Below are 24,957 nucleotides of genomic sequence, written 5' to 3'. Positions count from 1 at the left end.
AAATTAATTAAAATTTGCTCAAGGGTTGAAAAGAGGAAGAACAGCGTATCACCTCCGCCACCCTCTCTCTCTCACTCTCTCTCTCTCTTCAACAAAAACAAGCTCCGCCTCCACAACAATCTCAAGCCCAAGCTAAACTCAGCTCCTACATAGCTTATTTATTAGCATTGTATTGCAACAGTGAGATTAATTACTTCTCACTCCTAATGTTTTTATTTTCTTGCAAAATATTAAATTGTTTATATTAATCTCTCCTTCTCTCACCTACCCTGCAGTTTTCCGCTTGAAGCATTATTCCCTTTTCACCTTTCTCATATTCCAAAGCTGAATTGTATTGAGTTTTAGAGAGAGAGGGAAGGTGCTATTGAATTGAGTTTTAGAGAGAGAGGGGGGAGGTGCAGTAGTGGAAGTTCTTGTTCTTTGAGATTTGTTTGTGGTGAATATGAGTGTAAAAATGCAATCTTTGGAGTTCAATAAAAAAGGGCTTTCCTCATCGAATTCCAATTTAGGGCTTCAATGGAATCTCCAAGATTGCAATTTTTACCCAGGTGGTGGGCTGTTTGCCTCTGTTTCTCAAATGGGAAACAATGAAAATGGTGGTTTCAAATTGCCCTATGCTGATTTGCTGGTGAAGTATGTCTCATTGCCTGAGGGGTTCAAGACTCTAGGTTTGTCTGAGGAGGAGAGTGAGTTGGTGGATAGTAAGAAGAAGAATAAGGGGCTTAAGCTCAAGATTAAGGTCTCTAATCCCTCTTTGAGGAGGTTAATCAGCGGGGGGATCGCGGGGGCCGTTTCTAGGACTGCAGTGGCACCGTTGGAGACGATTAGGACTCATTTGATGGTTGGGAGCAGTGGGAATTCGAGCACTGAGGTGTTCCAAAATATTATGCAGAGTGAGGGGTGGAAGGGGTTGTTTAGGGGCAATTTTGTCAATGTCATTCGCGTTGCGCCTAGCAAAGCCATAGAGGTATATGATTTAGAGGGGTTTTTTGTCTATATATATTGCTTTCTAGTGTTGATTGTGTGTATGTGTGTGTAGTTTTTGCTTTGAGTTTATTGCAGTGTGATGGCTAGTGAATGCTTTGTGCTTTTTATTGTGTTGTGATTTTTGAGGGATGAAAAGGGTTGTTTAGGTGTAATTTGTTTATATATATTGCTTTCTAGTGTTGATTCTGTTTATGTAGTTTTTGCTTTGTGTTTTTTAGTGTGTTGTGTATATTGGAAAGCAAGTTGCATCATATGCTGATTAGAGTTTGGATTTGGTAATGTTGTGTGTGTACATTTACTAGTTTCTTGTAAAAATGTGAAACCTACCGCGAGCTTGAGAAAAAATCCGAAAGGATTGTCATTTTCTGTATCATGATATCTACCTTTTTGATAGCTTAATGCTTATTTCACCCTCGATCCAATGTGATTTCGTAGCATGTAGCAAAAGATTGTTTCTAGTGCTCTATGTCATATGCCCTTTTAAGCTTTCCTCTCGTCTAGCACCTTTTAGATCGTTTAGCATAGCAAATTAGGCATCGCCTTTCAAAAAGAGATCTATGTTAGGATTGAGAATACGTAAGTTCCACGACGAGTTTTGGACTAAGTTTTAGGCCGCTATGTGTCCATCGTGCTTTCTCCTCTTGGCTAGTCGACCCTTATCTTTTACTAGAAGGGGCGTCGTAGGATTTCTCTTCTAGTCTCGTGTATTTGATTCGTTTAGTTGGCCTGCTATTGTAAGTTTGTGATGAAATGAAAAATCTATAGTTCTTGCTTGATTGGTTAAAGCAATTTGTGGTTGCATTATACTTCTAAGAGTTGTGCTTTGTGCAGTTATTCGTTTACGATACTGTCAACAGGAATCTCTCATCGAAACCCGGTGAGCAACAAAGATTACTCGTCCCTCCTTCGTTGGTTGCGGGGGCCTGTGCCGGTGTCAGCTCGACTTTGATCACATATCCCCTCGAGCTAGTGAAGACTCGACTCACCATACAGGTTAAAAAACTTCACCAATAGCTACGTCGTCATTTCCTATCCCGTATGAGTATTTTACTATTTTACCCTCGTTTCGCCGCTTCCATTTGCGCAGAGAGGAGTTTACAACGGCTTGTTCGACGCTTTTGTTAAAATATTTGAAGAGGGCGGCCTGCCGGAGCTCTACAGAGGCCTCACTCCCAGTCTCATCGGAGTGATCCCGTACGCTGCGGCCAACTATTGCGCGTACGACACTCTGCGTAAGGCATACCGGAAAATCTTCAAGCAGGAAAAGATCGGGAACATCGAGACTCTCCTCATCGGCTCTGCGGCTGGCGCCATCTCCAGCACTGCCACGTTCCCTCTCGAGGTGGCTCGCAAGCATATGCAGGTCGGGGCCGTGAGCGGGAGGCACGTGTACAAGAACATGCTCCACGCTCTCGCGAGCATACTCCAACGTGAGGGGCTCGACGGCCTGTATAGAGGGCTCGGGCCGAGCTGCCTGAAGCTCGTGCCGGCTGCCGGCATCTCTTTTATGTGCTACGAGGCGTGCAAGAGGATTTTGGTAGAGAAAGAAGCAGATGAAGAATAGAGAGAGGTTGAGTGAAGAATAAGAAAAACGGCACAACCACAAATAGAATACAAACATCTCCTTTTTTTTCTCCCATTTGAAAGTTTTTTGGGTTGAATTTTCTCTCTTGAATTTTTTAGAAAGGTTTATCTAATTATGTTTGGAATCTATAGAGGTTGAATCTTATTTTTTTTCACTCATAATAAGGAATCTTTTCATCCATAATCTATCCTATATGATTTTCGAATATGATATATTGTTTTAAAAAGTCCATAATCTGTCATGTATATTTGATACAAATCTAAAATAATGGGAATAAAATTGAAATAAATTTAATAAATGCATAACTCATAAAATAAATTGCAATGAGGTTCATAAGACAAATTTCAAGTCATCACTGCACAAAAGTGACACATTCTAAGTTTAAAGACACTTATAATTGTAGGTTTTTGCCATAAATACAAATATGCTTGCTTGAAACAACACTGTATACAAAAATAATTTTAGTTTGAATCGAAATTGGCCAAAAATCTTAAGTCCTAAATGTAAAGAGATTGATACAACACAACTTCAACTTAGCTTCTCCCCCAAAAGATGATGTAGACGAACGACGTCGTTTCGGGTTTCATGTCTTCTGTCTATATACACAAAGGCAACCATCCATTGAAGAAATGCAGCTCTTCTAACAAAATGAACTTCGTTGGGGGGTGAGTGTACCTTAGCAGTTGACACCACACTGCCCTTGCGCAGCCCGCTTCGAAGCGTCGGATGTGAATGGGTCGATACGGACCCACAGCAGCGAGAAGATGGAGGCGAGGAGGATCGACCAGACAATGACGATGGTCGGGGTGCGGTTCTGCCGTCCGAGCAGACCCTTAAGGAAGGGATACAAGTGGACGATCACCCAGATGGCAAAGAAGAGCTTCCCGAAGAGCGGGCCCCACGACTGGTACCCGCTGTTGATGGCGTAAGAGACGCCGGCCACGATCCCGACAATGTTGAACATGAGGACGGTGGTCGGAGGGATGAGGAGAGCGGTCCACTTGAACACGTAGAGCTCCGCGAAGTCGCCGTCCTCGTCGGATGCCTTTGAGGTGACCGTGAAGTTGGTGTCGATGCCGGCCAGCACCTTCAGGAGACCTTGGAAGACAGCGAAGAGATGCGCGGATGTCCCACCGATGACCCAAAACTGCTCGTTTCTCCACCAGTCCTCGACGCTGACACCGCTCCACCTCATTTCCAGTATGCCGGTGGCGAAAATCGAGACGAAGAGGAGAATAAACCACATGCTAGCAAAGTTGCTTATCTGCACAAGATCAACAGAGTTATATTTACCCCTAGAAGAATTTGCAGACGAAAAGCAAATCATAATCATGTTTGTTACTAACCTCGGGAATGATAAATTTGTTAGTAAGAAGACATATAGCAGGAAGAACACAGTAAGCAAGCAATGGGATCGAGGTGAGCGGGTAAACGATAGTGTTGATATAGGCGAGCCTCTCTAAGAGCTGCAGTTTCCCGTTGTAGCCATACCATATCGGGCAATGCCTGCTAAGCATAATCTCGATGGAACCTAGAGCCCACCGAAGCACCTGGTTGAGACGATCAGACAGATTGATAGGAGCCGAACCCTTGAATGCTGGGCGAGGAGGCATGCAGTAGATGGAAATCCATCCACGTGCGTGCATCTTAAACCCGGTCAAAATATCTTCTGTGACGGAACCATAGATCCACCCAATCTGAAGCAAAAAAATTAGGCTTGAGTTAATGCCTCAAAACCACATAGATTGGACTCAAAACATAAATAAGGTACACTAACATACCTCTTTGCCCCACTCGGTCTTATCCTCATACCCACAACTAATAACGTGGATAGCTTCTTTCAAAAGGGTAGCAGGATTTGTCGAGGGCGGTATCCCTCCTTGTTCCATAAAGGTGGCAGCAATGAAGACGGGGGATTGACCAAACCGCTTCTCCAAGCTCTTCTGGGACATAAGGAGTGACTTCTCGTCATCGTATCCTGTCAATAAAGCAATTGCATCAATTTCAAAAATTTCAGTTTGGTACTTTTTGTTTTACACGAGACGAGTACGAGGAACCTACCTTCTACACCCTCTTCTATGTCCTCCATATTAAAGATCGGGATGGTTGATTCAGTCCTCTTAGCTGCTCTCTTCTTATCGACGTATTTCTTATTGGCATGCCTACCCTTTTTCCTCGAACCACAACAGCTTTTGACAATAATGTTTGGTTGCAGATCCTCTTCCGTTAGGACAGGGTCGTAACCATACAGTGCTTGTCTGTTGAAGCAGCACCCGGTTCCCACATAGACGGGACCCTGAAGGCCATCCAACCCTTTCAAGTTGATCTGCAGAGACGAAAATTTGAGACAATGCGTAGATGAGATAGATATCACAGAATCAAATATGAAGCGCTTCTAAAAGTACACCTACGTCGAAAAAGACAATGTTGCGGTTAGCATATCTATCGTGCATGTCAATGCCATCAAAACGCTGTGGGAACTGAACGTAGCAAGTTTTCCTTCCATAAGCAGGATCCATCATGAAGCACATGGCTTCTTTACAAGCTTTGCTGTTATTGAAGTAGTGATCACAATCGACATTCAAAATATATGCTCCATTTGTGAGGACAGCAGAGACACGAATCTGTAGCACATAACAAAACAGTAGGACATGAAAAACATAATCAATTATAGGAGACAAGAGAACATTGAAGAAAATAATACAAGAAGAAAGGCAAGCGAGAAACTAGAGAAAGGGAAGCAAGTGCGGTGGCCTTTTATCGAATCTTGAGAAAATGAGCATTGAGCATAAGCTTATACCGACCAAGACGTAAGATTAGTACATGCAACTCTCAAGCATAGTAAAATAATTTATTTTCTAATGTACTCCCTCCGTCCCAAAGGAAATGTCCTCCTTCTTTTGGGCACGGTTATTAAGGATGCATAATCTGCCTAATCTAGTAGAATATTAAGGAAATTTTAGTTTCTACTAGATTAGGCAGCATATAAGATTCAATGACAGATTATGCATCATTTCAGTTTCTACTAGATTAGGCAGATTATGCATCCTTAATAACTGTGCCCAAAAGAAGGAGGACATTTCCTTTGGGACGGAGGGAGTATTATAAACTATGTCTTGAGATGTATAGTGAATTCCAAGCAAATAGCATAAGAAAAGATTGCTTCGTCACCAACTTTTATTATGGGGTGCATCAATTACCAATCACCTACCAAAGCATTCATAGCTCCAGCTTTCTTGTGATGCTGGAATCCAGGACGTTTCTCACGAGAAACATAAACCAATCGAGGTAGCTCATTTCCGTCTGTATCAAAACCCCCACTATGCCCCAGAAAGACCTGTCAATGAAAGGCAGGAGGAAGAATTATAAAACGATAAACAGGAAGGTATGTATGATATACTTGTAGTTGTGGGCTAAAAGGTATACCTGAATCATTCCTGGATGATCCCGTGTGTTGTTCCCAGGCCAAGCAGTTCCATCTTGCATTGTCCACCCTTCTTCAGGCATTTTTTGAGCCTTTGCAACAAGAGCATTTATCCGAACCTTGAATTCTTCATATTCTCTCTGCAAGAAACATGTTAAGAAATACAATTACAGTCCAGTGCCAACTCGTTTCCTGCTTTAGTATATAATATGATACAATAAGAGACTGCTCCACAAGATGAACTCGTGATTCACCTTCATTGCTCTTCGTTCTTTGACAAACGAAGGCTGAATCTTGTCCTTCAGGTAATCTATCTTCTGTTGGAAATAGAACTCAGGGGCCCTAGGTTCAATATTATGCTTCTTGCAGAAAGGTACCCATTTCTTGGCAAACTCTGCCGTTTCAGAGAGAGCTTCAAAGGTAAGCATTGCAGCACCATCATCTGAAACATAGCACGAAACTTTATCGACAGGGTAGTCCACGGCCAGGATGGATAAGACAGTGTTGGCAGTTACAAGAGGTGGCTCTTTCATCGGATCCACAGTACTGACGAACACATCAATAGGTGCTAACTGGGAAGGCTCGCCCTCTCTATCGTATCTGTGAGCAGAGAAGAAAAAAGTTAGGACCGGATCATATTTCACAAAAACTTATCCTGGTTAACCTAATTCAGCATATGGAGCTGAACTTGAAACATTTTAACTAACCTCAATGCAAGTCTTTCAAGAAAGGTCTCGCGACTAACTGGATACCATTTCGGAAACTGGTCAAGAAGCCAGGATAAGGCAAACCAAACTTCGCAGATAACTGATGTCAGCCACAAGGGATAAGCATCTTTCACCGGATGGGTACAACGGTATTGCAAGAAAAACCCCAAGATGATTAACCGAAGAATGATCACAACACGATAGGGAGTAAGATGAGCAGAGGCAATAGGCTGCACACGGCTCATAGGTTGGCGAGCATCATCAGCCCTGTCACCAATGCACATTATTAGCATTTCTTCTTACATACAAATCAATAGGAGAGAATAAAATACTAAATTGACACAATCTGAAACAGAAGGGACAGTTGGAATCTCTACAGAAAAAATTATGCTCTAGAAAGAAATTACATTTGCAGTTCTTCTCCGTTTGACCCAGTTCCTTCAATATCTCCTTTCCCTTCACTGTATCTGTTGTTCATGTGTACCATATTTTTCTCCTGCTTTAGTTTCCAACCTTCCACCCTCTCCTTCCAGTCGACATTTCCAAGTCCGTAAGAATTCAAGTCTTTGGAAGGGTCAACTATTCTTACAGGAACTGCATAAATCAACGGCATTGTAAACTGTTTGCATGAAACAAAGATGAACGACATAATAAACAAATATGTTTAACAACTAATTACCCGGCTGTCGTGGATCAACATAAGGGAGGGAATGAACACGGTCTCCGGGGCCCAAAGGACCAGATGTGCTTCTAACAGAATGAGTGTCTTGTATAGAAGGAGGAATCTCACCAGAGACCTATAAATAACACGACAGAATCGCATTACACTTTTGTTCATACATCACAATGCAAGAGCAGAACACATAGGATCTAAGTCAGATATAGGTAAACAACAGCAACCATCATCAATCGACGAGTGATTTGGATCTATTTTTTTGGATGTATAACCGAGCCATGTGAGTTGGGATGTGCTCAGATTCAAATCAAGTTCTATATGTACATGTTTATCAAGAATGTGTTTGCTTGACTTACTGGCTGTCCATTGGTAAGAAGCGGGATCGGTTGCTGAGATTCATGTCTAGACGATGCAGAGAGCTCAACCTCGTCAGCCTGCCATTGAGATCTAGCCTTCATTTTTCCTTGAGAATAACTAAATTCATTCTCCAAATCATCGATGTCATCCTCATCATCATCCCCGTCAACTCTCGGACTCCCTATGACAGAACAAATAAGTTCATACGCCTCCATTCAGAGAGGAAATCACAGGAAACAAGAAATCTTCATGTAAATCATAAGAAGCCAACTATACCTTTGTGTCTCTTGTAGCGAGTCTTACACTGCGGGCAGGCTTGATTACCATCTTTCCTCTCATATTCATAACAAGCACGACAAACTGGGAATGCGCACTCGTTGCAAGCAACAAAGACATCACCAGTGGCAGTCACTCCAACAGTATCTCCACAAATCTGGCATATCTGGCCATTCGGATTCTTCACCGGTTTTGACTGCATACACAACAAACAGCAATGCAACGATCACCACACAATCGAAACCAAATCAATCATAGAATCAGATTGCTTCCTTGCATGATCAGCGCATTAAATCAAGTAATTGATAGATGCAGACGTAAATGCAGGTAAACTTAAACTAAAGAGAATGAAACATCAATCAAGTGAATCTGAGCTCCGAATTCCACACAAACAACACTTGGTCCATTTCAATAACAACTCAGCTGCAACCGACACAGATCTAACCACAGCATTATGCAAACTATTTTTCAATCTAATACAATCAAAACGCTAAAACAAAAGAAATCTATAACACAGTTCTCAATCCATACTAAGATCCAAACTACTAGCTGTCCGAATCACTCCTAGGCTACTACAGATTCAGATCCAAACCTAAATTACAAGAAAAAATAATAATAACATAAAGATTAATTCAACATCTAGAACCAAAATGCACGGTCGCCTAAGACAAAATAAATACAAAAATTCATACCCCACTATCCGAATCATGGCGAATTCTAACTAGCTCATTCCTCTTGTGCGATCCAGCCACCATCCCCCCAGTCGCCTCCATTTTCTCCTAATTAAATTAACCAGAAAATGCCGAAGTTTGATCGGTTTGTTTTTACTTGTGAATGAAGCTCACAACACTCGATTCGAGCTGAGAGGGAGAAGGGCATCGAAATCAAGACGCTCCGCCTCAATCAATCGGCCATCTCTCTCTCTCTTTCTCTCTCCTTCTCTCTCTCTACTCCCTTCAGTTCTGAACACTACTCCAGCTTTGTCTTTTTATCTTTTTCTTTTGAGGGATTATTTTAAATGATTTTATTTCTCTTTTTTCTGCTTGTGATAATTTCATGGATTTCTACCTGCTCGGCAAGTAGCCAGTTCACCGCTGTCTTAAAATGAATTACTATCATTTTCTTTTATCTTTTTCCTTTTTTTCACAATTGAACATAATATTATTACGTAACTATACCATTTATTTTGAAATTCATTAAAATGGAACCAATTACTTTCAGTTTGTGTTTCTTCAGAAAAAAAAAAAAAAAAAACACTCCATAAAGTCATTTTTCTTTGAGTAACTAATTACATGAAGAATAATTAAATATTGTCTAATATCTAATCAAATCCTTTTAAATAATTCTACCGACAAAACACAACTTAAAAAACTATGGACTGAAATAATATTTGACAAACTCTAACATTATAAGATACTCATGTAACCAAATTATTTTTAAACGAACTAATGCTAAATAAGTATTGTTTCTTCAATGCATTAATTATATTTAATATTGTTGTAATTGAATCACTTTTTTTCTAGTTACGAAGTTTGATAAACGTTATTTGTAAAATAATTTATGAGAAACTCAAACATATAGAGACGTTAGTAGAATCGAACTTGTGATTTGTGAATATGTGATATTTGATATCAGAAATACTCACTTTATCATTAGGTAGTCACAAGATACATAGTTAAACAATCTTATCTAAAAGTAAGATAGTGTCAAAAGGTTAAATTAAATTAAATTAAGATACATAGTGGTACAAGTAAACCTATGAAATAAACAAATCAAAATCATGACATAATTGAATTATTGTCTTTTTCACCTAACGAACCATGGCTTATAAAATGGAAAATGAAAGAGACTATGATTGTTAGAGCTAATAAAAGTATGTAGTAAAGTGTAAGCTTTGTCACATAATCCTATTGATATTTACAATAATTTCGATGAATCTTATTCTTTTCAAATTTAAAGGTATTGTCCCTTCGGTAGTTATTATTGTGTTGTTTGATGTAAATTGATATATTAGAACTAATTAACTACTATATTGAATAAAAACATATACTTTAATATGACTAACTCTTATTTATTTTTTTGAAATCTACGACTAATTCTTTATAAGAAATCAAAGTTTAAAGAGTTGTGATCTCATTTTGACAAAATAAGCGTATAGATAATTGAAAATTAAGTTTTTCTCTTGATCTATTTTATAGTTTATTAAAAATATATATTATCTACAAAACTATTTCATATTATCCACACCACACACCTATACTGCATATTTATTATTTCAATATCAAAATACATATAAACCATAAATCAATAGCAACGAATTTACCCAGGAAAATATAATTAATTAATTAATTAATTATTAGGGTAAAAATATAATTAATTAATTAATTAGTATTACTCATTAGACTCTCAATTGCTGTGAACAGGCTGTATTTCGTGTAACCGGCTGTTGCCGGTTGCTTCTCTCCGACACAAATATAAGAAGCTGTCGGTGGCATCGATTCTTAGCTAAAGCTGGTTGTTAGCTAAGCCACAATCAACACCAAATTACTATTCTACCCCTGTGATTCATTTTTCTCATTAATAATGTCAATTCACAATAGTAGTATATAATTAAATGGAAATGAACCGACAAAAATATTCATATCGCGATTAATGTGTGATAAATATATTTTCTCTTCGAATAATTTTACTACTATTCATAGTTTTCGCATTATTTGTAGGCTCTTTTAGTTGAAAGGCATAACTAAAAAATAAAATACAATGGCGTGAAAAGGGGTTAGGTTAGTTTTGCATAAATAAATTGCATGCTGATATATGATACTCCTACATAAAATAAAATATATATAACACATAGTAGTCATTATTTTTTTTAGTTTAATAATGGTGTTTGAATTAGTAATTTATAGACAGATCAAACATCACATCATTGGAAGCGTCCATATCACTACTCCATCGTTATTTCCAAATCTTTTAGATTGAAGAAATTAGTATTTTTTTTCAAGGTCCAAAATTAATAATTTGATCAACTTCGTTAATTGAAATGGAAAAGAATTAGTAATATTGGGAAAAGTGGATAACGATTTTGCGACAATATGACTATACAACTAATACAACTTCCCACAGCCAAAAAACTTATATATTACTAATAAATTCACTATCCTTTGTAATGTTAAAAATAAATTTGATCCTAGCATAATATATCATGTTATAATACGAGCAAAAATATTCCATGCTAAAGCTAATATCACACATTGGGTGATTGAGTACGTTTATTTTCAAATTTTACGCGGAACTCCTCAAAATAAACGACTAAAGTTGAACTTCTCTAATTTATGATTATACACGTCATGCTTGAAATATACTCGTAAAGATTAGTCGTAACCAAATCCTCTCTAGCTTCCCTTCCTTCCCTCTTGTGGACCAGCAGTTGTATTCTTCAATATCTGCAAATTAAGAGAATTTTTAAAATAATTATACCATAGTGATCTCAAACACAATTCGATAATGCCCCTAAATAAATCTTTGCAATCCAAATATCTCAAAGAGACCAAAATGTAATATAAGGAGAGGGTGAATAATGCATTTTCCATTGCTATAATGAAAGTTGAATTCCAAAAACAATGGTAAATTCATGAATTGTTACCTTTCTAAGCATTTGATTTTCATTTTGGAAAGTCGAAAGGCGTTCCTCAAGCTCGGCATTCTTAGATTCCAACTCTTTAACCCTAACTTCCAAATCACCCAAATATGCTTTCTTTCTCTCCCTTGCTTGTTGGGCCGAAACTCTATTTCTCAACAATCTATTAATCATCATCACACGCCAAGAATTAATATCTCTAATTATAGATCATCTTCTATTCTCGTATCATTATAATACATGAGACGACATGCATTAAAGTTCTTGAAAGATTTAAATATAATTGTAATACACACGACAACAAATTGATTGTATACCGACGTAATATTCCATCGGTAAGAACTAGATTCCATCAATATTTACTATGTCCGACGGAACACCGTCGTCGTCCACCGATCATCATTTTTATAGTCGGTATTCAATATACCGACGGACTTGTTAGTCGTTGTTGGTTTTCCAACAAAAAGTCCGTCGGTAGTCTTTCGAAAATAATTCAATTTCTTTTTCTTCTTATAAAATCGTTAAATTAGAAGCATTCGTGCGAAAAGTTATACAAAACCCTAAGTCACTAAATCAAATTGCAAAAAAAAAATATTATATTTTTGAAAAAGAACAAAACAAAAATATTGTAATTCACTCACCTTTTCAACCTCTTGTTCTCTTTATCAGCTGGGCTTCTTCCTCTCCGCTTAGAGCCAGCGGCGGATGGCTGGGCAGCGCCGGCGTTTTCCGCCGCCGCGCCGCCCATCTCCGGCACTCTTCTTATCTCATCATCACTCTCAATGCCTTCATCAAGTAAAAATCACGTGAAATTCCCCACATTCTTCATACGAGTAACACCATAATTCATTAATTAGCTAGCACAAATTCACACAGTAAAAAACACATTAGCAGCATTCTAGAAAGAAAATTGCGTCTAACACCAAGGAGCGTGGATCGTGTCGACGGCGTTAGAAAGTTCATCAAGGATTCGATTATTATAGCGAAAACAAACAAATCAACAAACAATCATGAATAATTCATCTCTTATTCGACATATTTCGACGCAATTTCAATTTCAATTGCATGATGATGAGCTGCAGCAATCTTACAAATTTAAGGCGGCAGCAATCTTACAAATTTTAGGGGAAGATTTAAACCTTGTTTGACTTCATTGTTGAGAGCTGAGCTCGAAGATCTCTCGCTGCTCGAAGGCAGAGAGCTTGCCGCAATGGAACTCGTAGTCGTGGCTGGCTCTTGCATTTCTTCTCTGCCAATCAGCATAATCAAAACACAAGAATTTACACAGAGAGATAGTGAGAGAGAGAGAGAGAGATGGATGAGATAGAAAAAAAAGAGCGGGACGTAATATCACAGTAGAGAGAGAGTTGGGGAGAAAAACTAAGCTACAGAAACCGTTGGATCAGATTTGATCAGACGGCTCGAAACTAGCGATCGTGGCTCGTTGGTAGCCATAAGGTGGTGGATTAATCAAAGGTGGATGGGTTGCAAACGTGGAGGAATATCAGCCTTTGGATTGAAATATGATAGACGGTTGTGATTGAAGTCAGTATTTGTTGGCCAGAAAAGGAAAGGTACTTCTTCTTTCAAGTTTTGGCTAAAAACCATTTTTAGATCATAAAGTTGTTCTTTTTTTTTCTTTTCTTTTTTTTCTTTTTCAGGTAAGGTATCTCATTTTTTTTTTAATATGTGAAGTGGTATTTCATTAATCCCTTCATTAATCTCAAACTTTTACTACCTACGGAGTACAAAAAAAAAATTACAACATCGTATGATAGTTCAGATCTCAAATTCAAAGATTCAGCGACATATTTATAATTTTATTGATGTTTGATTATGATATCTTTGTATATAACTACATACTTGTGCAAATTATAGAATTAATTGCTAAGTAAATTCAAATATTTTATTATTATTGTTGCACATAAAACCCATTTTGTAAGACGTTCAAATTAAATCACAATCTTTCAATTTGTAGCAATTTCTTAACTATATTAATTAATTTAAAGGTGGCTTATATAGTTATGGATTATGGGATCTTGGAATCAAAGCCGGCGCCGGATGATCTAACATAGATGCTTCATTTTATTCTCCATCTCACAATCTTCTCCTCTTCCAAACATATATATAAACAACTTTTCCTCATTTTTCCCATGCAAAATAAGAATCCCATCTCATAATAAAGAGAAGAAAAAAAAAAGATTGAATTTTGGTATAAACATATTTCATGGCCAATCTAAAAAGATCTACAAAATCATTTAGAAGGCAGGGCTCATCAGGCTCAGTGTGGAGTAGTTGTGAAGATTCAGCAAATGATGAAATTGAAATACATCCATTGATGAAGAAGGATGAAAGGAGGTTGGCCGGATTACGGCATTGCCGGAGCTTCGCCGGAGAAGTGAGCGCGGCCGAGCCACCAGTTTGGAGGCGGGTTTCGTCTGCACCGCCGGCCAAGCCGCCGTCGCCTAACCGAGTTAGGAAAAGTGGTTTTGCAAATTTGTTTGGAATTTTTTCCAAGTTTGGGAAACAAGCTTGATCAATAGCTTATGTTTATATTTTCTTTGTTCTATAAAAAAGATTACATTTTTCTTTTGAAGTTAATGGCTTTAATAAATTATGCGAAACTTTAATTAATTAATGGATGTGCGAAATGATGTGAATGAATTCTATCAACTACATCTGCATACAACAGAGCAAAATTTAAATGGTACAAAAAAAAGAATGGTGTACCTTGTGCAGAAAATAGTGTACATTTTCCTCCCATATACAGAGATGCAACAAAAATTCCTTCTCTTTTCAACTGTTTTTCATTGTAGCGTGTCAAAAATTTCACCTAAGCCTTCATGATTCAGTATATCACAACTCGGAGGAGCCCCGGCCGCGGCTCAGAGTAGTCGAGGCCCTCCTCCTCCAGAAGGTAGCGTTGCACAGCAACGGGAAGTCTGGCGGGCGTGGTGGGCGAGCCCCTCATGTGATGGCCAGCCCCGACACCAATGGAGACGAGCACACGTTGGTCCACTGACCTGGCTGCGTTTCTCAGAACAGCAAGCTCGCGCTTGAGCACAAAAATGGCTTCGCTCACATTTAGACCGTGCAGATCGATCATTTGCTCTGTCCCGTTTGAGATTATTTCCGAATCCCTGAGAATGTTAGTAAATCTCTCATCAAAGTTGTGAACACACGAATGGGAGGAGCACGGTCACGTTGAACTAGAATCAAAGCAAACCTTTGATGGTAGACCGATTCTTGAGCTTCCCCGTTGGCTGCTTTCATCTGCAGACTGTGCAGCTGTCCGAGAATGCTCAACTCCTTCGCTAGAGTCTTGTTGCCAGCGAGGTACGCTTGTCGTGCCTAACCTCATTGAATAGTTTTAGATTTAGTTATACACATCATGTATGATCAGAGGAAACGCCTAGTTACATACCTGCTCAATATATGTATTGTGCACGCGTGCATGATCACGAGCTTCCTCCCGCTTCTCAGAATACATATTCGCTGCCATCTCGACAAAGTTAAAGCACGCACACAGGCACAATGCAAGTTCTTCACAATCAAAATTAAGTTAAAGTCATCGCCTCATAAATATTACCGGCTGATAATCCAGTTTCAAGCCTGGCTGGAGATGTAAGAGGCGATCCCCGACTTTGCAGCCTATTACCATAAATGCTCTTCACCTGACCACTGTTATACGCGCTCGCCAGAACTTGTGTATTATCTGATGACCCATTTCTGTCATACTTCCAGATGCTAGACTCTTGAGACGTCGTTTTCCTTGCAGCTGAAGCGAAATCTGTAGCAACTCTCAATGGGATGGCCGAGAAAGATCTCAGTCGAAGGGAGCTCTCCTTCCCAGGAGACCAATAAGGGCCAACATTTTGCTGATCGTCACCAGCAAGCTTTCTTGAACCACTGTGACCATTTGGGACACAGAGAGTAGGAAGCTTCGAGGCACTGAGATTTGGGGAGGAGAAAGCCATTGGACTACGAGTCTGATTCGAGCCTCCATCAACTCGGAGCTGCATGATTATAGTTAATGGTGAAAACCATGAACGCAAGTAAATGGCAGAGGTGTCAATGCATCATCAAGATCACGGCACAAATGAACAATTCTAGAAAAGAGATCATATAAAGGGTTGTGCATCTTCGAAAGCTTTTAAGTAAAAAATTATCATGTTACCATTCTTGCTTATGTGCGTATAGTCATCAAATACAGGTTAAAAAATTAAAAGACTAACACCAGAATATCAAAAGGAAATCTAGCTTGGATCCAAACATTGAAAAGTTTTACAAGGGAATGATGATTGGTATACCAACCTTATCTATAGTTTTTTACTCTTCTTCGTGGTTAAATTGTTTCTCGATGCAGTTAGGTTTCATTTCTTTAAGGATTTATACAAGAGCTCGCATAACATGACTGTCATGACAGATTGCAAGTCAAGAAATATCAGCACCAAAAAATAGCCTAACCTCGAGCTGAGTAAGCACGTTGATTGTCAGGTTCAGATCACCTCCATTAGACAAGTACGCCTCTGCAATACTTTCAGCAGAGAAAGATGGAAACTGCGAAGCCAGAAACTCAAGACGACACAAGTCAGCATTGTCCAACAATGACTGCTCATTCGACATTTCAGCCAGGAAAGCTCGACTAGTGTTGCCATTATAAGGATTCCCTTCTCTTGCAAGAAGCTGATCACTGCCACCGTGTATTTGCCTGTCCCAAGGTTTACCAAGAGACGTCTGAAAACACTCTCCATTGGGCGAGACAGGATACCTCTGCTTTTCAGCACGAGTGCTACCATCTAAGGGATGGAGGAGCGACAAGGCTTGATGTTCTTTCAACGTAACGCCACTGTTTGTTGGAGAGGTATATCTTGAGGCTTCGTTGACACCATTATCTATCCCCATCACCTTGAAGTCGGGAGTAATGTCGTCTGGGAGCTGGTGACACCAGTACTGTTGGGCCTCTTCTTCAGCATTGGAGCTATTCGAAACTGATGATTCTGACCTATCTAATACAGATTTCCCCGAGGTGGTAAATTTTGGAGACGTATCTAGAATTCTAAGGTTCGCAGCCTGTGACCTGAGAGCAAAAGGAACGAACTCTGCAGCATTCGGATTCAAAGTTGCTTCAGCACTAAGCTTCTTGTTAGCTACAGAAGCACCCTTTGCTGACAAGTTCATTGTATTCTTCTTCTCCTTCTTACTCTCTCTCTCTCTCCCTCTCTTGTTTGAAGATTAGGTAAGAAAAAGAAACTCTACACAAAAAAGTAAATCCTTCTACAAATAACTGAACTAGTAATTTTGAGGATGTGTTAGCCAAAACCTGCAAACAAAAAGACATTCTCCCAAATCACAAATTGAAAAAGCAAGCTACCTCAACTACAAAAGTTATACAATCAAGATTGTGCAATGATTAAACAACAAGCACATTATAGAATTGTCAATATTAATAATAAACAAAAACTACAGCATTAAACAGTAAAAAAAAATCATGAAATAACAAAATCCAAACCACTGATATCTGGAATTAGACATGAGCAATACCTATGAACTAAACCAAAAAAAAAAAAAGCTTCATTCAACTAAAATTCTGGAAATTCAGCAATCCAAAACAGAAAAAACAAACAAAAGCTACAATTTTGCACTTCGACAACCCAGCTTATCTAAGTAGATCTCCCAAATTTTGAGCAGAAAAAACAAATTAAATAACTAAAAACCAAAATTAAGGGATAACAAGAGATGTATGATGATAAATATGGGGTTCGGTAGCACACCTTTGCGGAGAAGGTCTGACGTCAAAGAAACCATGTTAAATACATCCGAAAACAGAAGATGGGGTTTAGAAATTCAAGCCAAACAGGATAGAATTTTAGATAGTAAAGAGTGATTTGGCCATTGAGTGTGTGTGTGTGTGCGCGCGTGCGCATCTGTATAATAATCACTGAAAACGAGGGAAATCTATCGATGCTTTTCTATCGAGGTGTAGTTCTTGAGTTTTGAGCTGAGGATTCTTCTCTCTCTCACTCTCTCTCCTATCTCCAGTTCTTCATCTCCTCTCTCTCTAAACTGTTTCTACTTTCTATCTTTTCCTTTATCATTTTCTCTTATTAAGCATTTTTTTTTGTTTAAGGACCTTAAATCCATGGATAATAATTAAATAAATTGAGTTATTTAGTTAATATTAATACAAGTATTTTTAATCGCCTAATTTGATCCATTTTACACCTCCATAAAAATTTTCACTTTAAATATTCTAGTTTATATCTAGTAATTGTATAGTGTAATATATATATATTAGATCACTAATATTGGAAGGATGAGATTTAATCTTAAATCGATCTCAATGGATGTGAATTATATATATATATATATATATATATATATATATATTTCTAAAAATCAAATATAAATTTGATTTGATTTGATTTTAGCAAAAATCGAATCAGAAAACTGAATGCACCCCTATATATATAGATATAGATAATTATTTCTAAAAATAGTAACTTAATTTTTGACTGAAAAATACGACTTAGTATTATTTTTTGAAGTAGTTGTACTTATTTATATATATATAGAGAGAGAGAGAGAGATTTTTATAAGACAAATTTTCTATGATTTGATTTGATGATAAGGAAGGCTTTTGCGCAATAATTCACATAGAAAATTAATAGTTTATAAAAAGAAGATAGCTTTCATTTCACTAAAAATGATAGTGATTACATAAAACATGTTTTATATATGTGAATGAATTTCATTAATTGCATTCATATATGAATAGTTGTATAAAACGCAAGGTTTTATTCAAACATGTTACAAATGTGTATTAGTATTTTTTGCAGTATAGTGCACTAATTTGTCGTGCTACATTAATTACAATTTTGTATAATTATTTATGATGCGAATAACTAAAGGCTTATAAAAGGTAGGTAGTTATTCATTTGATAAATAACGGTAAAATTGCAAGCCAACTAACTAAAATTTTGACACAATTTCGATATTCATGGCATAAGTGATGTTTTCTAAATGGGTTTTTACTACTTTTGTTAAATGCAATGAATACTTATCACATAATGACGTTGAATCATTTAATTGTATTAGTAAAGGCCAACTATGATCACATCTTGAAATATTATTAGAGTAATTTACACGCTTTCTTACGATTTTTTCTTGTTGCGTTTATAATGGAATAACGAGATTGATGACAAAGAATAATGCAATGTCAAATATTATAATTAATTCAAGTGGGTTTAGTGATAACCAACTCAGGGGGCTGGGCTAGGATAACGTAGACCATGTGCGAATTCTTAAATTTGGGCCTTTTATTCGTAATTGAGAAAAAAAATATTATAAAAATATTTGATTAGATAATACATCTTTTGCTAAATTATTTAATAAATATATATAAAAAAACTATGTCATTCACTTAAAAAGTGTTGCTCTACTTGCAAGTTTTGATATTAATTATAGCCGTTTATAATGCTTGATGCTTAAGAGAGATTAATCGCCCGTTTATTGCTTATTTGTTTGGGTTGCTTATATTTACATCTTTCAATATATAAATCTAAATAGTTTTTTTTTTTTTTTAAAGTGGCTTCCAGCAAAATGAAATCGCAGTTTAAAAGATTTCAAGTTCAAAAATTTTGCAGTTGAAAAAATTCAAATTTAAAAGATTTGCTGATTTGCTACAAACGGAATAAATACTATATACATATTATATATATATATATATATATATATATATATATATATATATTTTGAAGTCCCTATTTTTTCGAGGTCTTGTGAGATCGACCATCCCGCGCAGGGCTCAAAACTGCCCATGCTATATTATAAAAACTATAATACACAAAATGATGAGATTTTTGAAATAATGTGATTTTGCTAGGTACTCTAGCTATCTTACTAGGCAAATTTTTTATTCTATTACCCAAATTAATTGTTTTATTTCGTTTCTTAACAATAATCTAATCATTAAGCAATGACAAAATAATTATAACAAAAATCCCCTCATTTTATGTTGGCGTGGCATTGGCCGAAAATAAATTGAACACTCAACTCATTGATTTTTTTTATATAAATTGTTAGCTTGTTCTAAATTGTTTTCTTGATAAAATTTGTTTGATATTTATCATATCATATTATTCCAAAACCATTATCTCATGATCATCAAGTTCATCTCTCCTAGCTTGCGTTTACCATTTCTCTACAAATTTTGGAGCAAGTCCACAAAGAAATAATATCGAACACGTAATATATGTGGCTATATTACAATAGGTGAAGTGTTAATTTAGTTATAATTTAAGTTACAATTTTGATAAGACATTGTCGTTATCATGATGAGTGATATGAGGATGATAATTTACGATAATAATTAATTTTAAAAATAATTGTGTATAAACTATTTACGCCATAATCTCCTTTTTGCCCTTCTTATCTTACTTTTCCTATACATGTCCCACAAATAGCACAAGTTGGTACAAGGGGCATTCTTGGCCACATAAATATTTGTGATTGTGGGTCCTAAAACAATAATAAAAAAAAAATCAACGATTATAATTATTTTGTGCGTTGGATTATTAGGTCGAATTTGTCGTTTTTGTATATTTCTTGAAATGAAATCAACTCAATTTAAAAAAAAAATGAAATCTAATTATTTTTCTATTATGAAAAATAAAAGGCTAATAATATTTTAATATAAATAGTTTAAGGAAAGCAAAACGAAACTCGGCCCATGTTGGGGGAAATAAAGAAATTGGACTCATTTATTTATGTAGAAAATAGAGTGAAGGCACAAAATTATCTGCATATTAGGAATTAATCTATATATTGAGAATTTTTATATTTTAAGGTATATTTGTATTTTTCTTCTCTATATGTGGAGTTATTAGTTTGCCTAATTAGCTGCGTGTTTGAGTAGCCAAATGCAGTCGAAATTCTTGATCACAAAAAATGATTATCTTCTAATATAATAATGAGAATTATATGTAATTGTAATTTAGTGAGATTTTGGAATAAATTTTTTGTAGAAGGATATAATTACGGAGAAGCAAAGGCAACTTGTTTCCTTCAATTAATTCCATTGAATTTTGAAAAATAGTACAAATAAATTGCTAAAAAAGTGTTTTTTTTTTTAGAATTTAATTAAATATTTGATTTTCTTATAATGTGACTAAGCCATGATCTATTTGTATGTGTATATATGTATAGCTTCCATTTTCGATCAAAAAATTTGATCACATTTTTCAGTAACCAAGATTGTGATTGTAATTTACATTCGTAGTTTCTTCAAAATAATCTCTACGCAAATATATTAAAACTTGGGGAAATATCACTACAGAAAAGTAAACAATTTTATTTTGAAAAACTTAAAATATTTAAAAGTCAATTAATAAAAAATTAATACGCATTAAGAGTTGCACGGTACAATCTTGACTGCGGAGAGTGACACCGATATAGTGCGAGTAGCACAGTGGTGAACCGTGAAACGTCGTCGTCGCGACAGCTGGCGTATCCTCCAATTACTTTTAATCACCTGTTGCACACACTATTTCACCATCTCTGCACCTGGGGTAATTTCATATTACTATATCTATAAATATATATAAAGAAATATAAATAAATATAACATGTTAATTGGAGTTTCGTATTAATTTTGGCGTGTTTATTTATCCTTTTTTTCTATTTATAATTAAAAGCAATATAGATGTCCTTCAATTTCCTTTTTTTAAGGGAATGCTAATTGATCCCGCAAGTTAGGTATTATACTCTTTTTTTAGGGAAGTTAGGTATTATATTCAATTTCTTAATTTCCAAGATTTTTTAATTTATATATAGTGTATCATCTCACTTAACCTCAAAAAAACAAAAATAATAACGTTTGCATTCAAATTCTTGAAGGCTTTATGGTCCATAATAACTAAACAAATTATAAATTAAATAGAATGCAAATTAAAATTCAAACATATTCTTTAAAAATGGTCAATCTATCCGTCAATTTGACCAACTCACCGATTTGGTAAACACTAATTAACTCAATAATGTCTCGAAAAAGATAAAGAACATTTAACTCACCTCATCAACTCACTTTGACTGAATTTCACATTATCCAAAAAAAAATTCTTAATTAGAAGTGATTTAAAGTTTTTATTGATCCCAAAAGGCAAAAGTCCCTCCGATGTGCTACTTACCACTAAATTCGCAATTTCCAAAGAAAAAAAAATTACTAAAAAAATGACCAACGTAATAAAATCCACCCCATAATTAAGTTTTATTGCTTTCCTTCCATATTTTTTAGGAGTTAATAACCTATTTATTTCTTGTTTTAATCTTTGACCATATCCAATCCAATTGAACTCCTTTTTAAAACACCTTCGTTCATTTTTTTTTTGAGACAAAAAGGAATTATTATATTAAACACTTTCGTTATAATAATTCTATAAATTGTACTAAGAATTCGTTTGGTACATAATATATTTGATCACATCTATTAAATAAAAAATATATAATGTGTAATCTAATATTTATGATTTGTACGGAATCAAACAAATATATTTAATATATTTCGATTTTTTTAATTTATAAAGAATCGCGTGTTGCACCCTTTTAATCACAATTACGAATCGAGCCAATAAAGTATGTAGAATTTATTTATTTTTATCCTTGATTTGCATGAAACACATGTGTCATGTGGTGAAGGGCCACGATGAACCGAGTGCACGGAGTTGCCAATCCGAAAAAAGCAGGAGATCGCAGCTCCAGAGATAAACATCGTCATCACAAAAATAACAGTGTCGCAGAAGCTGCCAATGATTGGAGATAACATTTTTTGTCTCCAAACTCTTTGCACAGTTGGCAAAAGAGTTCTGCAAATTCATCCAACTTTCCAATTCAATCTCTCTCCCTCTCTCTCTCCATTATATATAAACACCATTCACATTTATCCCAAACAAGTCTAACAAAGTTAATTCGCTTCTTCAATCTTCCGCTTCTAGAGAGAGGGAGAGGGAGGGAAGAGAGAGAAATGTATATGGTGTTCAAGCGTCTGATCATCGGCGGCGAGATTGTTGAAGAAGAAGGCGAGTGGGAGAAAGAGAGATAAATTTAAGCAAAAAAAAAGAAAAAAATCAGTTGCGAAAATCCAGCTAGATTTCGGTTACCAAATATAAACGTGAGTGTTTTTTTTTCAGCTAAAGATTCGGTTTCTGATTTAAATTTGATACAAGCGAATCCCTAATTCTTTTATAATTAGGGCAAATTTGAATTTCTTATTTCCGAAGTTACTCAATTCTCTCTATAACTCAATTCCTCGCATTTTCTCAAGCAGTAGTCAGCGAATGGAGCAGAAATCGGCGGCGGCGGTGGTGGCGAGATGCGACTGCTGCGGGCTGACGGAGGAGTGCACGGAGGCGTACATAAAGCGCGTGCGCGACCGCTACTCGGGGCGGTGGATCTGCGGGCTGTGCGCGGAGGCGGTGAAGGACGAGATGGTGAGATCGGAGAAGAGAATCGGGAGCGAGGAAGCCGTGAATCGGCACATGAGTTTCTGCCGGAATTTCAAGGCGCTCGGCCCGCCGAAGAAGCCGACGGAGGAGCTGATCGCCGCCGTGAAGCAGCTGCTTCTGAGGAGCCTCGACTCGCCGCGGTCGGGCCCAGTGAAGAAGCCCGGCCTGCTGCGCAGCCAGAGCTGCGAGCCCGGCCGCGTGTCGTCGAAATGCGACGTGTAGATGCTACACTCGATGAAATATTTTGCTTAGTGTTGATTTCTAAGAACTGATTTTTTTGAGGTAGTAGCTTTTAATTAGTTACGATTGCATATATATTTAGTATTTAATTAATCAACGTGGTTTGTTCTTTGATGCCGGGAAAGTGTTTTTATGAATTGAATTGAGTTAATGATTAGTATTATTTGGAGTATTTAGTATTTAATTAATGTTTTTTTTTTTTGTTCTTTGATGATGGGAAAGTGTTTTTATGGATTCAATTGAGTTAATGATTAGTATATTTGGAGTATTTGTGTGAAGGTTTACAATCTATTTCATAAAGTAGAAGAAAAAAAGTTGTATATTCTCTTAACTCTTTCATAAAAGTACAAAATTTTTAGTCATTTTAAGGATTAAATCTGATTAAGACATTCCCTAAAGTTTATGTTGCAGCCAAAACCACTATTTCAATTGATCATTATCTAATTTCTTTTTACACGTTTAGTAATTTTGTACTTCTAATTAGTTTCTAAGATAAAGTAGAGGGTGTTTGGCTGAGCTTATAAGCTCCTCAAAATAGTTTATAAGTTCTTTCAAAGTGTTTGGTAAAATAAGCTTCTAAACAATTTATAAGCTCCAAAAATAAGTTCCGAGAGCTTATAAGCTCCTCAAAAAATAAGTTTCTCTACCTCAATTTATTTTTTTATAATCTTTTTATAAATATTTTTCAATTATAATTTATTATTTTCATCATATATCATTCAAGCTCATTTTTCTTCGATTTTCTTTCTCTAAAAAAATATTTTCTCTCTCTAGAAAAATATTTTCTATCTAGCTTATAAGCTCAATTATTCAACACTTTGATAACTTATAAGCTCTTAAAAATTACTCCCTCCGTTTCACAAAAATATGAACAATTGAGAGTGACACTAATTTTAAGAAATATTAGTTGAAAATTATTGTGAGTTGAAAATGAGTTCCACTTTAGAAAGTGTTGTGAGAGTAATGAATTAATTAAAGAAAAGTATTGGTGGGCTATAATGGTTTTTTTGTAAATAAGTATAAAAACGAGGGATCAATGAGTCCCACTTCAATCCCTGCGGTTTCCCCAAATTCTTTAGTTTTTTGTTCTGTTTTGAAGAATATATATAGGTTGTGGTTTGCGATTTACTAGGATTTAGGGAGGAGTTTAAATAATAATAATTTTATTACGAGAAATATACAACCAAAATTAATCACTTTTTTTTTTCTTAGAGCAAAACTAATCACATTATTTATTTTGCAATAGATTATAACTAATCCATCCCTTATATTATGGGTTTTACATGCCATAATATAACTGTGGTTTGTTTTAGGATGAATATTATTATGGGATTCATTTTTTTTGAAACCATTATTATTGGATTTCTATTTCATCATAATTATTATTATTATTAGTAGTATTATTATTATATACACACAACAATTTATATATGAGCTAGTCTTCTACGGTTTATTCGAATGTGCATGGCGCGCGCGCGCGCACACACACACACACACATATATATATATATATATATATATATAGTGCGGTTATAGTAAGAACCGCACTTATCGTGAGAACATAAGA

General features: G+C 36.2%; 5 protein-coding genes across 6 annotated transcripts; 2 read left to right on the top strand and 3 right to left on the bottom strand.

Moving 5' to 3' along the window:
• Positions 1 to 2,698, top strand: LOC131015529 (adenine nucleotide transporter BT1, chloroplastic/mitochondrial-like). 2 transcript variants are annotated; one of them, XM_057943934.1, is made up of 4 exons: positions 16 to 180; positions 276 to 967; positions 1,819 to 1,980; positions 2,075 to 2,698. In XM_057943934.1, the coding sequence occupies exons 2-4, from the start codon at positions 443 to 445 to the stop codon at positions 2,549 to 2,551; spliced, it is 1,164 nt and encodes a 387-aa protein (XP_057799917.1). In that variant the 5' UTR covers positions 16 to 180; positions 276 to 442; the 3' UTR covers positions 2,552 to 2,698. The 2 variants fall into 2 exon arrangements, with proteins under 2 accessions (XP_057799918.1, XP_057799917.1); XM_057943935.1 differs by having other exon boundaries at positions 1 to 967.
• Positions 2,699 to 2,907: 209 nt separating this feature from the next.
• Positions 2,908 to 9,003, bottom strand: LOC131015528 (cellulose synthase A catalytic subunit 1 [UDP-forming]-like). Its single transcript, XM_057943933.1, has 14 exons — positions 8,705 to 9,003; positions 8,013 to 8,208; positions 7,736 to 7,917; positions 7,383 to 7,500; positions 7,111 to 7,297; positions 6,704 to 6,970; positions 6,251 to 6,596; positions 5,999 to 6,136; positions 5,784 to 5,909; positions 4,984 to 5,196; positions 4,634 to 4,898; positions 4,354 to 4,550; positions 3,919 to 4,269; positions 2,908 to 3,836 (listed from the first exon to the last, which is right to left on the bottom strand). Exons 1-14 carry the CDS (start codon positions 8,783 to 8,785, stop codon positions 3,249 to 3,251), a joined length of 3,255 nt encoding a protein of 1,084 aa, XP_057799916.1. The 5' UTR covers positions 8,786 to 9,003; the 3' UTR covers positions 2,908 to 3,248.
• A 2,126-nt stretch (positions 9,004 to 11,129) lies between these two features.
• Positions 11,130 to 13,067, bottom strand: LOC131015527 (transcription factor HY5-like). The gene is made up of 4 exons (XM_057943932.1): positions 12,789 to 13,067; positions 12,291 to 12,435; positions 11,656 to 11,812; positions 11,130 to 11,455 (listed from the first exon to the last, which is right to left on the bottom strand). The coding sequence occupies exons 1-4, from the start codon at positions 12,910 to 12,912 to the stop codon at positions 11,405 to 11,407; spliced, it is 477 nt and encodes a 158-aa protein (XP_057799915.1). The 5' UTR covers positions 12,913 to 13,067; the 3' UTR covers positions 11,130 to 11,404.
• A 1,238-nt stretch (positions 13,068 to 14,305) lies between these two features.
• Positions 14,306 to 17,754, bottom strand: LOC131015526 (polyadenylate-binding protein-interacting protein 7-like). The gene is made up of 6 exons (XM_057943931.1): positions 17,424 to 17,754; positions 16,117 to 16,972; positions 15,239 to 15,665; positions 15,074 to 15,144; positions 14,876 to 15,000; positions 14,306 to 14,789 (listed from the first exon to the last, which is right to left on the bottom strand). The coding sequence occupies exons 2-6, from the start codon at positions 16,828 to 16,830 to the stop codon at positions 14,498 to 14,500; spliced, it is 1,629 nt and encodes a 542-aa protein (XP_057799914.1). The 5' UTR covers positions 16,831 to 16,972; positions 17,424 to 17,754; the 3' UTR covers positions 14,306 to 14,497.
• A 4,689-nt stretch (positions 17,755 to 22,443) lies between these two features.
• On the top strand, positions 22,444 to 23,553 carry LOC131015524 (uncharacterized). The gene is made up of 2 exons (XM_057943930.1): positions 22,444 to 22,816; positions 22,973 to 23,553. The coding sequence occupies exon 2, from the start codon at positions 22,983 to 22,985 to the stop codon at positions 23,370 to 23,372; it is 390 nt and encodes a 129-aa protein (XP_057799913.1). The 5' UTR covers positions 22,444 to 22,816; positions 22,973 to 22,982; the 3' UTR covers positions 23,373 to 23,553.
• Positions 23,554 to 24,957: the final 1,404 nt, after the last annotated feature.

This window comes from Salvia miltiorrhiza, chromosome 3 (genome assembly GCF_028751815.1).
Source record: "Salvia miltiorrhiza cultivar Shanhuang (shh) chromosome 3, IMPLAD_Smil_shh, whole genome shotgun sequence".
NCBI classification, from domain to species: domain Eukaryota; kingdom Viridiplantae; phylum Streptophyta; class Magnoliopsida; order Lamiales; family Lamiaceae; genus Salvia; species Salvia miltiorrhiza.
This window is presented reverse-complemented; position numbering and strand designations above follow the sequence as displayed.

Coding starts and splice junctions, on each gene's coding strand:
- LOC131015529 (XM_057943935.1), top strand. CDS start 443: ATGAGTGTAAAAATGCAATCTTTGGAGTTCAATAAAAAAGGGCTTTCC. Junction 968..1,818: donor CGCCTAGCAAAGCCATAGAG/GTATATGATTTA, acceptor TGCTTTGTGCAG/TTATTCGTTTACGATACTGT. Junction 1,981..2,074: donor AGACTCGACTCACCATACAG/GTTAAAAAACTT, acceptor CCATTTGCGCAG/AGAGGAGTTTACAACGGCTT.
- LOC131015528 (XM_057943933.1), bottom strand. CDS start 8,785: ATGGAGGCGACTGGGGGGATGGTGGCTGGATCGCACAAGAGGAATGAG. Junction 7,501..7,735: donor TTCTTACCAATGGACAGCCA/GTAAGTCAAGCA, acceptor TGTTATTTATAG/GTCTCTGGTGAGATTCCTCC. Junction 5,910..5,998: donor ATCATCCAGGAATGATTCAG/GTATACCTTTTA, acceptor TTTCATTGACAG/GTCTTTCTGGGGCATAGTGG.
- LOC131015527 (XM_057943932.1), bottom strand. CDS start 12,912: ATGCTGATTGGCAGAGAAGAAATGCAAGAGCCAGCCACGACTACGAGT. Junction 12,436..12,788: donor CAACAATGAAGTCAAACAAG/GTTTAAATCTTC, acceptor TACTTGATGAAG/GCATTGAGAGTGATGATGAG. Junction 11,456..11,655: donor AAAATCAAATGCTTAGAAAG/GTAACAATTCAT, acceptor CTTAATTTGCAG/ATATTGAAGAATACAACTGC.
- LOC131015526 (XM_057943931.1), bottom strand. CDS start 16,830: ATGAACTTGTCAGCAAAGGGTGCTTCTGTAGCTAACAAGAAGCTTAGT. Junction 15,666..16,116: donor ACGTGCTTACTCAGCTCGAG/GTTAGGCTATTT, acceptor ATAATCATGCAG/CTCCGAGTTGATGGAGGCTC. Junction 14,790..14,875: donor GAATCGGTCTACCATCAAAG/GTTTGCTTTGAT, acceptor TAACATTCTCAG/GGATTCGGAAATAATCTCAA.
- LOC131015524 (XM_057943930.1), top strand. CDS start 22,983: ATGGAGCAGAAATCGGCGGCGGCGGTGGTGGCGAGATGCGACTGCTGC.